The 15,516-nt window shown below is 38.4% G+C and overlaps 1 protein-coding gene across 3 annotated transcripts; it reads left to right on the top strand.

Moving 5' to 3' along the window:
• The first annotated feature begins 136 nt into the window (after window positions 1–136).
• On the top strand, window positions 137–12,187 carry mettl4 (methyltransferase 4, N6-adenosine). 3 transcript variants are annotated; one of them, XM_044177181.1, is made up of 8 exons: window positions 137–893; window positions 2,080–2,145; window positions 3,195–3,555; window positions 3,913–3,982; window positions 5,100–5,274; window positions 5,370–5,476; window positions 5,578–5,669; window positions 9,858–12,187. In XM_044177181.1, exons 1-8 carry the CDS (start codon window positions 627–629, stop codon window positions 10,121–10,123), a joined length of 1,404 nt encoding a protein of 467 aa, XP_044033116.1. In that variant the 5' UTR covers window positions 137–626; the 3' UTR covers window positions 10,124–12,187. The 3 variants fall into 3 exon arrangements, with proteins under 3 accessions (XP_044033116.1, XP_044033118.1, XP_044033117.1); XM_044177183.1 differs by having other exon boundaries at window positions 5,586–5,669; window positions 9,858–10,020; XM_044177182.1 differs by lacking the exon at window positions 2,080–2,145.
• The last annotated feature ends 3,329 nt before the right edge of the window (window positions 12,188–15,516 follow it).

Here is a 15,516-nt window from a genome sequence, read left to right as displayed (position 1 = left end):
TGAACGATGGGAGCCGGCTCCCGTCTGATTTCGATTCGAAAACAAACGCATGATAACGAACAAAACAGACTTTTGAACAAACCAGAAATATATTTTTTTCATATTATATCATACAAATTTAAATTGAATAATGAGTTGTGTAATTATTTATTAACCAGACTATTGCATTGGTAGTGTTATTTTTGTTATAAAACTAGGATAGTTATTCTTGACATATCCAACTTTTTAACCATCAATATGACAGAATATGCAATTGTACTGCAGATGAACAATCTTACATATCTTGCAACAAATAAGAAAATAACTTAGGCAGTGACCAGCAGAAGTGGTGCTAAATGAAGAGCCGTTTCGGAGCCGAAAGAGTCGGCTCTCGGAAAGGAACGGAGCCATAACATCCGGCTCCCTTCAAAGAGCCGTAATACGCATTACTAGTTCGTTGTGGACGTCATACGTCATCTACGTCTGCGAAATGATAATGGAAGCACGCCGCTGAGTTTTAAACGCTTTTAAATGTACTGTATTTTCGGTATCGCTTTCAATGAAATCCAGTTGTTTGGACTTATTGTTGCTGCTGGACGGGACATGGCTGCAACACCGTAACTATACCCAGCGAGTTTAAACATGTGATGGCTTTAATTACAGCTAAATCAACCAGTTTCACAATGTCCGTGGTGGTTCAGAACACCCAGGGCTGGGTTTTGGATGCCGGCTCTCTCATTGATCAGGGGTATTCGCGCTGCATCCGATTTAAGGATAATCAAAAGTCACATGTCAGGTGTCGTTTCAAAGGGCAGTGTTTTCAGATTTTAAAAAGTCATTATAGTGCGAGGACCAGTGCTGCTGTGGATCGAGGAAACACGGATATGTTGCAGAAAACAGACAAACCAACAAAGGTAAATCCTGCTCCAAAGGCTGCTTCCAGGGGCTAACAAAAGTTTACAGCGACAACTGCTGGTCTTTGGGCTGAATTCAAACACCCAGAATTACTGCTGACATACGGAAAATACCTATTTAATGCAACATGAATGATCTTTTAAGCAAAAACTTCCATCCATCTGTGAAACAAAACTGTATAAATATAAATTATAATAGTAGGTGGTAGATTATGAAGAAACATGATTTGATGAAATATTAGTGTTAGTGTTACATGTACTGATGTTATATTATTTTAAATATGAATGCACTATGAAAGTTCTTCCTTGCGTTAGTAAGAAATTGTAAGTGTAACCTTGTGGTGGAAGGCATGAAATGTAATAAAATAGTAATAATAGGTTTTTCACAGCAGACATTTTGACTTAGTCAAATAGGAAAATCTCAGGTGTTAGTAATAACATTAACGATGGCTCTGTACTATTTAAATGTCCCAGTAAGTCATGACAGTGAGCCAGCATGCACAACACCAGGACTCTGAAACTGAAACAGCTAAATGGAATTCAGCCATCACTAATGTTATTATCTCTACCTGTGCTTTTCCTACTGTGACATGTCAAAATGTCTTCAGTGAAAAGGGCCTATTGTACAAATAAATCTCACATCAATAATCCAGATTGATTGGATATATTTAATTTCTTTCAAGATATAACAGATCTACAAATGCATATTGCAAAAAATTACTACTAATTCAAACAACAATAACACACACGTTGAGATTTAACCAAGTCATACTTTAAAATGATTTATTTAGGACGCAAAACTTTAGCCTCAAACAGCTCAGCTTAATGCCATATAAATACATTGTAATTAGTCAGTGCAACTGGCTCACCAACCCCAAATCAATGCAGCATAAAGCAGAGATGTTTTTCCTGCCTTAATACATACCTAACATTACAAAATGTTTCTTTTCTGATTGTCAGTGAAAACATCTTGTAGGTCAGTTTTTCCTGTTAAAATAGTGCTGTAGCATTCAGCTGATATTGCAGTATTGTTTTTCCATTATTTTTATTTTCAAGTAAATTCAGGCATACATGACTCATATGCAATTATTATATATAATTATTATTTTAGTTATGTTTGGCACCTGGATTTATTGCTCTTCTCTTGTGCTTACTATTCATCATTCAATATCAATTTGACTTTCAGAAAAGGAAACGGAAACATAGTGAACTCAACCAGGGAGAAGTTGATTCACAAGCCTTCCATGAGAAGGTAGGTTGAATCCCATTCTCAAGTCTTAGCTGCATTCAGTTTTATTTAAAGGGGAACACCACCGATTTTACAGTCTGTTTACAGGTCCTGGGGCGTACTACTGCATATGTGAAAAAAGTTGTATAAAGCCTTTTGTGGCTCCAGAGGGAGCTGTGTGAAGTCTGATAGATTACCTCAAGTGATGTCACTTGAGTCAGCGTCGGTTGGGTCTGAAGACTACAAGTTTTAAAATGTAAAACATCTGGGGGTGTGGAGTTAGAAGGAAGTGAGCTTACCAGACCTCTGCCGCCCGATCCTCTTCTCTGTTTGAGGCCGGCAACTCGAGCCTACTTTAGCCAATGCACACCTAAATCTTAGACCGAACTGTCAGCGGTTGAGTTGCATTAGTTGCATTATGGGTAATGTAGGCACCAGGCTTTGACAAGAAAGAAGAATGTGTGGGGGGAAAAAAGATGATATCTCTGGTTCTGCTGCATCGATTTTTATACTTTTTTCTCAACTGTCCATGGTGAGTCTGACAATATTATAGGAATGCAATGCCAAAACATACTAAAAGTACCAAAGGTAAAAGTATTCATTATGTAGATTGACCCATTTCAGAATAATGTATTATTTTATTATAATTATTAATGCATCATTGTGTTAATGTTGCAGCTGGCAAAGGTGGGGTTAATTTGAACTACTGTATATACTGCTGGGTAGCTTTATCTATAATAATACATCATCATTTATTTGTTGGTTATATTTTGTTTTATTTTCTGAATCTGCAAATGCGTAACTAAAATTGTCAAATAAATGCTGTGGAGTACAAAGTACAATATTTGCCTCTGAAATATAGTGGAGTAGAAGTATAAAATAGCATAAAACTCAAGTAAAGTACTTAAGTATACTTGAGTAAATGTACTTAGTTACTTTCCACCACTGATGAGCACCAGTTTTATTTCATGCATTTCAAATACATTCACTGCCAGCACAAAGCTCAGATCCTCATATTTTCAGTTTGGCACACCACCCAGACTAAATAATCCCTGTAATGTGCACTGATGCAGATCAGGTGTGTGATCCTGGAGGGAACCAAGTCCTTGGTGGATTCTGCCCGATCCTTCGGATATCTAAACGGAGTGACAGACACAGCGAAGGAGCCTCTTCCCTCTCAGGAGTGTAGCCTTGCTGCTCTTTGTGAAATGGCTAAAGAGCTTCCTCTAGTGGACGATGAGGAGCAGGACGAGTGTGTTCAGTTACTTGTTGCTGAAGATGGCTGCACATCACATGTCGACTTGTTCTCTCGGGTAACAGAGAGCAGGGCGGAGCAGGCTACAGTGGTTACACTGATGGGAGAGGAATATGTAATACCACCACACACAGCCTTCCTGCTTTCTGATTTCACAAGAATACAACCCCTAGTCCACTGTGAGTACAATGTTGGGCAAAATACATCTGAAACCGAAAGTAATATGAACTGCAGCTAACTGTGTAAGCTGTGTGGGTCAAAATGTGTAAATATTTTTTTCAGGCCATCTGGAACAGATTTGACAGAATGCCTTACAATTGTATCCACTGCATGATTGTGGTAACTTCTTTTGCATGAAGATAAAAGCTGTAAAATCAGTGGAATAAAATGGTCATTGTGGCATAAATATGACCGCCCCTCCCGGAATTTATCACTGTAAATAATTCTAGTATGACTCAGTGTGTTTCTCAAGTGGGAGCATAGTAGTTGTTTCCCAGCCTGACATTGTTTGCTAAAGCTGCTTGTGTCTCACACAGATGGAAGGAGGTTTGACTTAATAGTTATGGATCCACCGTGGGAGAACAAGTCTGTGAAAAGGAGTCGCAGGTAATTTAACATTGAAGCATTTTAGAAGGTGTAAAGCAGAAAGGAAGATAAGACTTTATTCATCTCCAGGGATGAAATTGACATGTTACAACAGCACAAGAAATGAGCTAAAAAGGTTGGAGGAGAAAACAGATAAAGGAACTATTTAAAATAAGATAAGAAATTCAATTCAAAAGCTACATACATTATATACATTATAATACCTTACACCAGTGGCTCCCAACTTTTTTGGCCCTTTTTGACCCCTTAAAATGAAGCAATGTCTACTTGCAACAACTTTTTTATAGATTATGGCCCTCACATGAACCAAAGAGTGATTTTTCTATCTGAATTTGTCTTATTTGAAGGATTTTGAGGCCTGAAGAGGTCAAAGTATCCAGTGTTGTACAAGCGAAAAAAAACAAGAGTCTACGGCTACGTTAGCAGCTCCGCAGGGCCGTCATTCGGCACAGTTGTGCAGTGAGCTAAATGCGTCTGCATGCTCAGATGTTGATGTTAAGCAGGTGTAATGTTGGCCATATTCACCATCTTAGTTTAGCATGCTAACATTTGCTAATTAGCACTAAACACGAAATACAGCTGAGGCTGATGGGAATGTCATTAGTTTTGTAAGTATTTGGTCATAAACCAAAGTATTAAATTCAGATTTTGACCTGATAATGGTGCTACATGAAAAGTTAAGGGATCACCAAAGTTATTAGAATTCATCCTGAGGGGGGCATAAATGTCTCAACCAAAATTCATTGCGCTTGAGAAAAAGTAGTTAAAGTTAAAAAAAAAAAAAGTAAGTATCATAACTAAAAAAAACAAAAAAAAAAAAAAATAAATAAATGAATTTTTTTCTTAGCTCTTTAATCATCTGGTGATCCCTCAGATTTATCTTGGGAAGCATTGGGGGGTCCCGACCCCCAGATTGGGAACCACTGCCTTAGACAATATACGTAAATGTGTACAAATATATATGTGCAAAAATAATTAGTCTAGTAGTTCAATAATACATTTATTAGTATTTATATAAGGCAGTATAGTGACCTATTAAGAATCATACTGAAGTAGAGAAGGGTATTGTGGTTGCATTTACACATCATAACTTTTTCAATCTATTTTCTCAATGAAGATACAGTTCTTTGCCTTCAACCCAGCTGAAATGGCTCCCTATACCCCTACTGGCGTCTCTGAACTGTTTAGTGGTCACCTGGGTCACAAACCGTCCCAGCCACCTGCGTTTCGTCCGTGATGAGCTGTATCCACACTGGGGAGTAGAAGTTGTGGCAGAGTGGTTCTGGGTCAAGGTACAGAAAGTTTGAATAGATTCTGCTCTGAATCATGGAACTCTGACCCATTGGTGTGATTCCAGATGTTTTAAGGGCTTTCTCTCTTCCCTCAGGTCACTACATCTGGAGAGTTTGTGTTTCCACTGGATTCAAATCATAAGAAGCCATATGAAGTGCTGGTGCTGGGCCGATATCGTTCCTCTGCAAATAACTTCATAAGGTGTAAAATGTTTCTGTGTGTCAGTTTTTATACTCTTTATGCTATAACACTTAAATGGAATCAAATCATATTTATTCTCAGACTTGTTTAACCACTTTCAGCTCTTTAGAGACGTCAGAGGTTCCTGTGGAGGATCAGCGTTTGATTGTCAGCGTCCCATCAGCTCTCCACTCCCAGAAGCCTTCACTCTCAGGTAAATATTTTCAGCATTTTTCTGAATGCCAAACTACTTGGTATATCTAAGTACAGTACTATTATGTGTTTTACTATGCCACCAGAGGGCAATGCTGCCATGTCAGTGATTGTTAACTTGCTATACAGCTTCAATGATAAGCTCTAAATCCTACAACTGCCTGCTATAATATGCGCAAAAGCAAAGTTACTAAGTCTGAGTCAGTTATTTAGGTTTGCATGGCTGAAATTTAAAATGTACCATTTTGATTTCATTCCATGTTACATGCAAAATTATGACTACAATGTGTTATTGTATGAGAAATGAACTAAAGTAAAGTAGATTTTTTTTACATTACATAAGTAGAAATATCTTAAATATTTTCTTTTGAGAATGCTACCACTGGTTGCAGATGCTCAAACACAACATGAAGGGTATTTATAATAACTGGAGGACTTGAATCCTCGACCCATGACAGGTTTGATTTGTCAGAGTGGGAACTTCTGCTGCTGAGATCTGATCAAATTTGTCCTATCTTTGCCTGTGATGTGGCAAGACTTGACTCCAACATGGACTCCGCTACTTAGAATCAATGTAAAACCTTGACAATGAATATGCAGGGACTATGAATAAGAGAGGCTTGACGTCATTTCCCTCCCTCTCAGGGGAACGCGATTTATTGTGCAGTTTGGAGAGCAAAACACGGCCAGTGTTTGCCGTTGCCCTTTCAGATGCACAGAAAATCCTCCACCTCATGGAAGTTGCTGGATATTGTTAAATTACATTTATTTAAATCATAATGATGCCATTGTGGAGCTGTGAAACCATAGAGATTAAGTAGATTAGGACACAGATTGTGTTCAGTCTCCTTGTGTGATTCAAAGCCCCTCAGCAGGTTTAATCAGAACTGGTTTGTTTATATATTTATACTTTATTTTAAGGGTTTTTTATAGCTTGTAATGCAGACATCTTTATTTAGATGTATACAGCTGCACAAGACATAGAGACTAAATTGCACTAATTAAAGACTAAATTATAGAAAAATGGCTTTGTGGTTCATTTTCTTTGCATTTTATATATATGTGTTCTACAAAATGGCTAGAATGAGTAACATCTCTAACTGTGGTGTACCTCCGTTGCATCTGTTTCAGCTCCAATTACTTTGCCCCTTTTTGTTTTTCTGCAAGAGGTGAGAAAGCTCTGTTGGCAGTGGGTGTGGCTCAAATCTGTGAGTGTTATAATTGTAAATTGCAGTGTATCATGAAATATTAGAAGGGCTTGACCCAACTCTTGCAGAGCTGCAAATAAAAGCATAACAGTTTATTTATTTAACTATTTGAGATGATAATTTAACACCTCTGGGCTTGAAGGATAAATTTCTTTTTCTTTTGTTCACTCCTGCAATAGATTATGCAACTGCTAGAAATTTCAAATATGTCCCAAGACATTTGGCATTAAGCAACCTGAGCTTTCTTACTCTCATCCCAAGCTATCATCCCTGTAGTTCTGCTGCACTTTGTGTTCATGTCGAGCATGTCATGTCAGTCTGCTAGAGCCAGTGGGCAGCCTCAGTGGTGTGAAGTCACAACCCCTCGAACCTGCAGCGCTGAGAAACCCTGACCCACTTCTGTTCCCCTCTCAGATGGGGCTCCTATCACTGACATTCTTGGTTGCTATGGAGAGATAAGGGACACCAGTACTCCATTACAGATACAACACATCCTTGCCAGATGGTCAAGCTGCAGAAAAAAAAGTGTTTGCGCTTCTCTGAATGACAAGACGTGTGGTTTTTATTAATTAGGGCCCCCTACAACTTTAGAAATTGTGAAAAATGAAGTCGCTTCCCAACTTGGTATTATAATTAGTGGTTAAATGTCTGCTCCTAATAATTATCTCAGAAAGAGGCACACTGCCAGTTGTGTGGGTTGCATTACTGTTGATTGGGGAATGGATCTGTCACAGTGATCGGTGCACCTGTATCTTTCACTGGCAGCTACAATATTTAGCAACTATTACATTTTTACTTGATCATTTTTATTTAAAAATAATAAAATCAAACATTATTCAGATTAGGTCATTTTGAAATGTGAAATCTTTAAAAAGTTCTTTAAAATTCTTAAAAGCTAAGCAGAGTAAGGATGCTAATATTAGGATAGTGTGCTTCTATCTTTTTTTCCAGAAATAAGCTGAGCTCCTGTGTTTTTTTTTTTTTAAACCATCAACCAGCACAACAAGCTGTAAACAGAACGTTGACACATTATCACATTATAAAGTTGGTACAGCGAACATGTTTTGTCTATTTAAAGATCTAGCAGATACAGAGCAACATTAGCTTTCATTTGGAGACTTGTTTCAGTACAGTATTCACTCTTGATTGACTCTTGACATTGATCTTATTTAATTGGCAATTAGTATAATGGAGTTTGGTATGCTAAAAAATATAAATATAAAAATATCTGTTAAGCAGCTTTTTACAAGGAACAAGAAAGCCGTAGAAAGGTTCTTAATGTTATTGGGTGTTATAGGTATATACAAGTGTGTGGCTTCAGCGCAATAATGGAAATTTCTGTTACTTTGGGTGATAATATGTCATTAAGAAGTATGTAAATTAAGATTAAGATGGAGCCAAAAACGAGACCCTGTGGGACTCCACGTGTACTGAAAGTCAATGGTTATATTGATTTTAAACATTGTATTGGAAGGATAGGACTGAAATTAGTTGCTGTACTGTAATTTAACTAATGGAGCAGTCCTGTACAACATAATTTGTTTGCTCTTACTTGGTTAATCCTGGATCAACTGTAGAGAGAATATGAGGAGCCTGCAAGGCAGCATATCTAAGACTGAATATCTTACTTGTCTAGAGAGTAGTTAAGTAACACCTTCCTTTGCCTCAGGCCTCTTTCAGCAGAAGTTTCATACATTGTCCCATTTCAGAGTTAAGAGGATAATTAGACCTTTTATTCTCTGTTCAACTTTGAGAGCTGAGTCACCGGTTGGGGTTGAATTAGTCGGAGAGATGCATGTTTGGCCTTTCCACTCTGTGACTCTGTGACTGTGACGTGCAAAGAAAGAGAAAACGGGAGGCAGGACACCGCATTGTGCAGGTTGGATCGGTTTGGGGATCAGGCTTTTGAGCTCATTAACTCCCTGAGTGTTGGCTGAGGCGAGTGTCGGTGGTTTGAGCATGCACAAGAGCAGACAGAGTAGCACCGGGGCAGAGGAAGTGAAACGTATCTGTCAGGTGTGCCGCTCCTGGAATATCATCACTTATAGACTCAAGGTCACTGCCAGTCTCCACATAGAAAAATCTGTGGTGTGGTGTGAAGGAGCTAGGCAGTTGCCAGTTCTGTCCTCTGCCTATTACAGAGTAACAAGCAAAGTGTCCCATCTTACAACCTGACAGAATGGCACAAACATATATTATTGCTATTGACTGACATATAGTATAAATGCAGATAAGAAGAAAATATAATAAAGTTAGAAGAAAGAAAGTTGAGAAAGAGTGTCTAAACATGTGTTTAAACGTCCAAATGAATTTGTCATCTCAGGGCCCCAGACCCCCCAGGGGCCTTGGAAAGCCGCAGTGTTCACTCCTTGTTGATTCATTGATAGTAAATAAATTCATTGCTAATGTGTTTTCCAAATTTTGGAATATGTACCACTAAAGGATGATATCAGCCCTTATCCTCCACCTTCAATCCTTCAAGTACACGTAAATTACATAGGCAAGTTTGTGAAAAACAGCACTCATATTGCAGCCACTTTTCTGTGCATATACTGATACCCTTTCTTGTATGGGGGCCCTGAGTCTAAATGTAGTGGAAATAGCATGTTGTCACCACTAGTTGGCAGGGCAAGCTAGATTTTTGATTACACTGGGTGCTCTTGAAAGAGCAACTTTAATCCTTGTTTTGGCTGATGCCCAGTGGTTTACATTGTTACCATGCTACTGTGATGTAGAAGTGTACTCCAGGCTGTGTGAGTGCATGATGACATCCCTGTTACAGGTACAACATAATGAAGCCTTTAACCACAGATATATAATGTTGCCATGTGTAGTCTGCAGTTTGCACTTAATTGAAATTTTAAGGTGACAGGGCATATACACAATCCACAGAGAACAAGAGGAACAGGGGGTCAGTAAGGGCAATAAGTGGATTAAACCAGCCATGATCATTCCTCTTCCTCATTTCTTTCTTTCTATAGAGGTGTTGAAGCCCTATGTCGGAGATGAAGCCAAGTGTTTGGAGCTGTTTGCCCGAAGTCTTCAACCTGGATGGACCAGCTGGGGCAATGAAGTGCTCAAATTTCAGCACACAAGCTATTTCACTTTGACGCCAACGGATGATCGAGCAGACGTTCCCAAAGAGGAGGCCACAGACGATTGCACAGATAAAGCCACAGTTACACCAGTGTTAAGTTTACCTGGAGAAACGTCTGCTCCGCATCACTGTCCTACCAATGCGGACTAAAGAAAGACTGACCTTCAACACTTGTCACATCAGTATTTTAGTGTTTTTAATAAAGATTCAACACCAAAATAAATCGCTACTTCCCTTTGATCTGTACTTCTCATGCATGTGGGAACTTTGATTTCTTTTTTTGGGGTCTGGGTACATTTTTAAGGTAGCGAATCACAGGGCTGATGATGCATTTGAAGAGATGAAAGTGCATTTCTGTGCAGCTGTGTTTTTAACTTCCCACATTGCAATCAGATAAACAACATTCAAGGTTTTATTTTTTAATCTTTGGCACACTATGTGTCTTAAGGATGATCAAAGTATTTCTATTTTTTAGTAATTTTATGCTGTTTTGAGCTGAATTTCACAATGTTATCCAATCCTAATGAAAGAAACAGTGTCGTATTGAATGCATTTGGTTTGCTTGTAACTGTCCTTTAACAGAACTTTTGTTTAAAGGTTTTTCACAACAACACACTGCTGTATCCTCCACTCTGCCTTTGTACTGCCAAGGACACCCAGTTCTACCCTTACATAAGCTGTCCGTGAATTTTCCTTCTTTCCACTGAAAGATGTACCCTTGCACCCTTCCCTGTGTCACACTTCTAACCGTCAGCATAGCCATTAACCTAGCTTTTCCTGCGGGGGGGGGGCTCTCTAATGAGTCTGTGGTCTCCAGAGAGAGGAGAGGTGGTGTTGTGGGGATGAGCAGGGCTGTCTTTAAGGCAGATGAGAATGAGTTACGGCCTCTGCAGCGCAGTACACATCACAGCTAATGAAGCTAGGGTGTGACTCCAGCAGGATCATTTACACATTACCTTGTCATGCTCTCTATCTCTCTCTAACACACACACAACACCAGTCAACACATCTATTTCTCCTTATCTGCCCTGACTAAAGTCAGGAAGAGAAGCAGATAAATACTTTGTTGAGGAATTGTTCAGCACAATAATCAAAGAGAAATCAAAGTTCTTCACAGATTTCCTGCAATTAAACTAAAAAGAGCAGTGACTTTGGGGTTCCCATAATGTTGAGGGTTGTGCGTATTCTGTAATCCAGAGGTTTTAAGACTGAAATTATTTTTAAATACAGCAACATGGGACATTTTATGATGCTCTTTTATATGCTCTATGATACTCTTTAGTGTGTCATACTATATTAAAAGGTTCACTGTTAAGTTTCCATTGTAAGTAAATGTGATTCTGTTTAGTTTGACAAAAAAACTCATTTCACAAGGTCCACTTGTTTTCCATAGCTTTCAGCCATTGGCCTTCAGCAGATGGAGTTCATTCAGTTGTCATGGAGAAGGTATAGATGTTACCACATGATCAAAGTATGAAATTTCTGCCACTTGTTAACAAGTGGAGGAAGTTTTTTAGTGTCTACATTTCACCCTGAAACCCATGTTGTGTGTCTTCAAGGCCTTACAAACAAGGGGAATGCATTTCTGACTTTATAAAACATTGGCAATCCAAATTTTTTATGTTTTAGAAACCTGCAGTGTTTACATCACCTTGTGGTCTTCTCTTGTCTTGGCTACGTGCCACCTGTTACAATGATTTAAGGCACACCAACTGTTGATATGCAGTACTTCGCTCTGTAAGCAGCAGAAAAGTTTAAATACATGAAATACAACAAATGCAGTGACCTGCTCATCAAGTCATTCCTCTACAACAGGGGTTTTCAAGTCAACTATCACTGGATTAATGTCATTTGTTCAAATTTGACTAAGTTATGACTCCGAGAAGGAGCACGCATTTTGACGCAAATCGGGATGGCAAGTAGGCGTTAAGGGTTTTAAAGTAGCTATCCTAACTTGCCTTTCACCTCGTGCAGTATCTTTGCCTCATGTCTCTCCCTCCGCGCCCTTAAACTTTCCCTCCCAATTTGAAAACCTCTGCTCTACAACACCACTAGCAGTCAAAATCTCCACCAAGTAACTTCAATGATAACATGTTGATAGGGCTAATAATTTAGCTAAAATTATAGCACAAAAGTGCTATGATGAGGTCATTGTCATGGTGATACAGTGAAAATCGATGAAAATGTCAATTAAAAATGTGTTTGATACTTTTACTGATGTGAGTTTGTATTGCTCTACACACTGTAGCTTATTATGTGAGTAATTAATCACTCCATACAGTTGCTGTGCTTCCATTTAATTTCATTCAATGCAATGAAGGACATATCCCTGTTTCAGCCTTTCAAAGTTTCAGCACAAGGAGGTGCTTCATATACTTAGGATTAAAGGTTACTAACAACTTAGAAACAACTTAATAATAAGAGTCAAACGTCATGATGAAATGTCTTTTGTGAGGTGGAGAGGTGCTCAACAGTGCCAATCACATCACCAAGGATTTCTCGTTATTGTCTGCGTTTCCACGGAAACAAAAAGCAAATCAAAGAAACGCTCGCCACTCATCCTTGTCCTATTATGAAACACACCATAAGTGAATTAATTCTGGTATATGGCACATACAAAGTTGGTGTACATGACGCATTTTGTTTCAATTGGCTCTTTCAAACCTTTTTCATCATCCATCAAGCTCACTGGCCTAGAATCACAAACTTCTCCAACACTTCATCTGCTGAGCTTAGAGACTTTAGTGTTTTTTTGTAATCTGATTTTCAACTCTCCAACTTACATCCTGACCATACGTTTGTGAAGAAGTCTGTATGGCTGCCTACCTGAACTCTACCTTATCACACCATCACTGTCCCAAATAGCTGTCGTTTTCCTCTCCCTTTGTTCTCCTTTCTCATCACTGGCTTTGTTTTCCTCAATAGTCATGATCTCGGACTACACAATCACTCCCTAAAAGCCTACAACGCACTGCAGAGTGATGTCACCACGGTCATCATCTCTCTTCCAGGCGCCAGTGGATGGAGAGTGTCCTGTCAAACTCAAGATGAAGCACCACAGTGAGGACCTAGTCATCTCTTCTTTCTTCGGCTCCTCCTCCGACTCTACTAAAGTGAGGTTGCATGAGTTGTCTTTTTGTTTGAAATCAAAGATGTCCTATTTGACTTCATTGTCAATTTTGCAGTTCACACCAGGAGCAGGACCTTCATCTCAGATTGTCAATCAGCTGAGCACTGATCGCTTTTGGCTTTGTGGGTAGCATTTGGAGGAAATGGAGGACTAAGAGCATTCATACATCAGATACTAGTTTTAGAGGTCACAATGCAAAAAAAGTGAAATAATAATGCTGCTTTATAGAAAGCTGAAGTGAATTTCTTACTTCTATTCCAGAAGTAAGAAATTCTAAATAATTCAAAATCCCACTGACATTTGTAACAATGCAATAGCCTGACTCAACAATATGTCGTGTGGTTCACTCCAGTTAATGTCCAGATAAGGACAGTAATCTTTTGAAAAACAAATATTGTTGTTTATTCAATATTTCTGTCTTGGCCTTTAATGAACACCATTTCCCATAAGCCCTAGGCCATTGTGGTTTAACACCAAGACTGGATGCTGATTTGTCTTAGAATATAAAGTAAAGTAAAGAAAGTAAACTCGAGGGACATGCTTAATTTTTTCACAAAACCGATGAAAGAAATGCTTAATGAGAGATTGCATGGACTCTATTACTTGATTTTTTGTTCAACAATGAGCTCTAACAAAATCAAGGAGTGTCCCATCAAAGTTGACATGGACCTATTATCCTCTTGCAATTCTAGGTTAGCTATTTTGTTTTTCACTCCAGTTTCCGTTCAACTTGGGATGAAAACCATTTATTTAATGAATATGTAAAACAAATTGGAAATCCAACCGTGTTATATTACTGTAAAGTGACTTAGTTATTAGTTATTAGTGAAATTTCTTGATATACTCTGACCTTTGTAGAGAATTGATCAAATTTACTGACTTCTTCTATGTAGAGTATGCCTCTCAAATTTTCAAACAATTCCTTTAAAGAATATACTCTAGCAGTTATAGTAAAGTGCAATAGCAAGTATTGCACTTTCATAAAGTTGGAGGACTTGTGAGAGACTGATTTGAACAGAATACTTACTTAATCCTCTTCGTCCCTGATGGGACATAAGGCTTCAACTATCTGCCTCAATCGAGACCTATCTTGTGCTGTATGCTGTGCCTCGTGTCCATGTTAGGTTCATCTCCTTTAACTCAGCTGTCACAGTTCACCGCCAATTGGTTTTGGGCCGACCATGCTTCTTTTTCCCTGATGAAGTCCATCCTAGCGCAACCTTTGGGATTCGGTAGCCATCAAATTTGTTCCAACAGCACCATGCTGTTGCACTTGATCATCTTGTATAGCTGTTCATTTGAGATCTTCTCAGGCCAGAAGATGCGGCAGATTTTCCTGAGGCATCCATTGTGGAAGAATCTTTTGTTGTCACTCTCCAGCATTCTGAGCAATACAACAGCACTGGTTTTACATTGTTTTACATTTTAACAGAATGGTCAAACTCAAAACAGTTTAGAACGAGATATCAAGCCCAAGTCAAGATGCCTGGGTGAAATCACACACAGTAATTTTGGCAGTCTTGACAAAGCACCTCTAGAGCCACAGAAAACGTCACACAACCAGTACTGAAAGAAGTACTCAGATCCTTTACAAACATCGGAAAAGTACGATTACAGCAATGTATAAGGACTCCATACTACAATATACTCCAAGTCCTGCATTCAAAATCCAAAAGTACGGAAGTATTATCAACAAAATGTATTTAAGTGTCAAAAGTAAAAGTACTCGTTCTGTCCCTGTGACTGATATATTATTATATATTACATTATAAAATGTTTAATACTAATGCATCAATGTGTTAATTGCATTTGTTCTTGTAGATGGTCGAGGTGGAGCTAGTTCATCTACTTTATATACAGTTTAGTCCAGTGGTTCCCAACCTAGGGGTTGGCCCCCTCCAAAGGGTCACAAGATAAATCTGAGGCGTCATGCGATGGTTAATGACAAGCGGAAAGCAGAAAGGAAAAATTCTGCTAAACAAATTTGTATTCAGTTTTTGGACTTTTATTGGATAATTTTATCTCTCTTTGACCTCAAACAGTTATTTAAATAAAGCCATCTGAGAAATTTAGAGGGGAAATGTCTCTTTGTTGGAACTGCTAACAACTCATAGACATCTGAAACACAACAAGGAGCCCCAGCCAGCCAGTTTTTTGTAAGAGGTCACAAGCCAAAAAGTTGGAAACCACTGGTTTAATCACAATGGTTTAATCACAATGGTTCAATCAATGCATTTTTTTATTATTATTTTTTTTTATAAATGTATCATGATTTTTATATAAAATCTTAATCTGAAAAGCAATTAGTAATTATATCTGTCAAATAAGTCTAGTGCAAATTGCAATATTTACCTCAGAAATGTAATGGAGTAGAAATATAAAGTAACAAAGTAAAGTACAAGTACATCAACAT

Source organism: Siniperca chuatsi, linkage group LG19 (assembly GCF_020085105.1).
Source record: "Siniperca chuatsi isolate FFG_IHB_CAS linkage group LG19, ASM2008510v1, whole genome shotgun sequence".
In the NCBI taxonomy this organism is placed as follows: domain Eukaryota; kingdom Metazoa; phylum Chordata; class Actinopteri; order Centrarchiformes; family Sinipercidae; genus Siniperca; species Siniperca chuatsi.
Note: the sequence above shows the minus strand (reverse complement) of the source record. Positions and strands in the feature narration are given on the sequence as shown.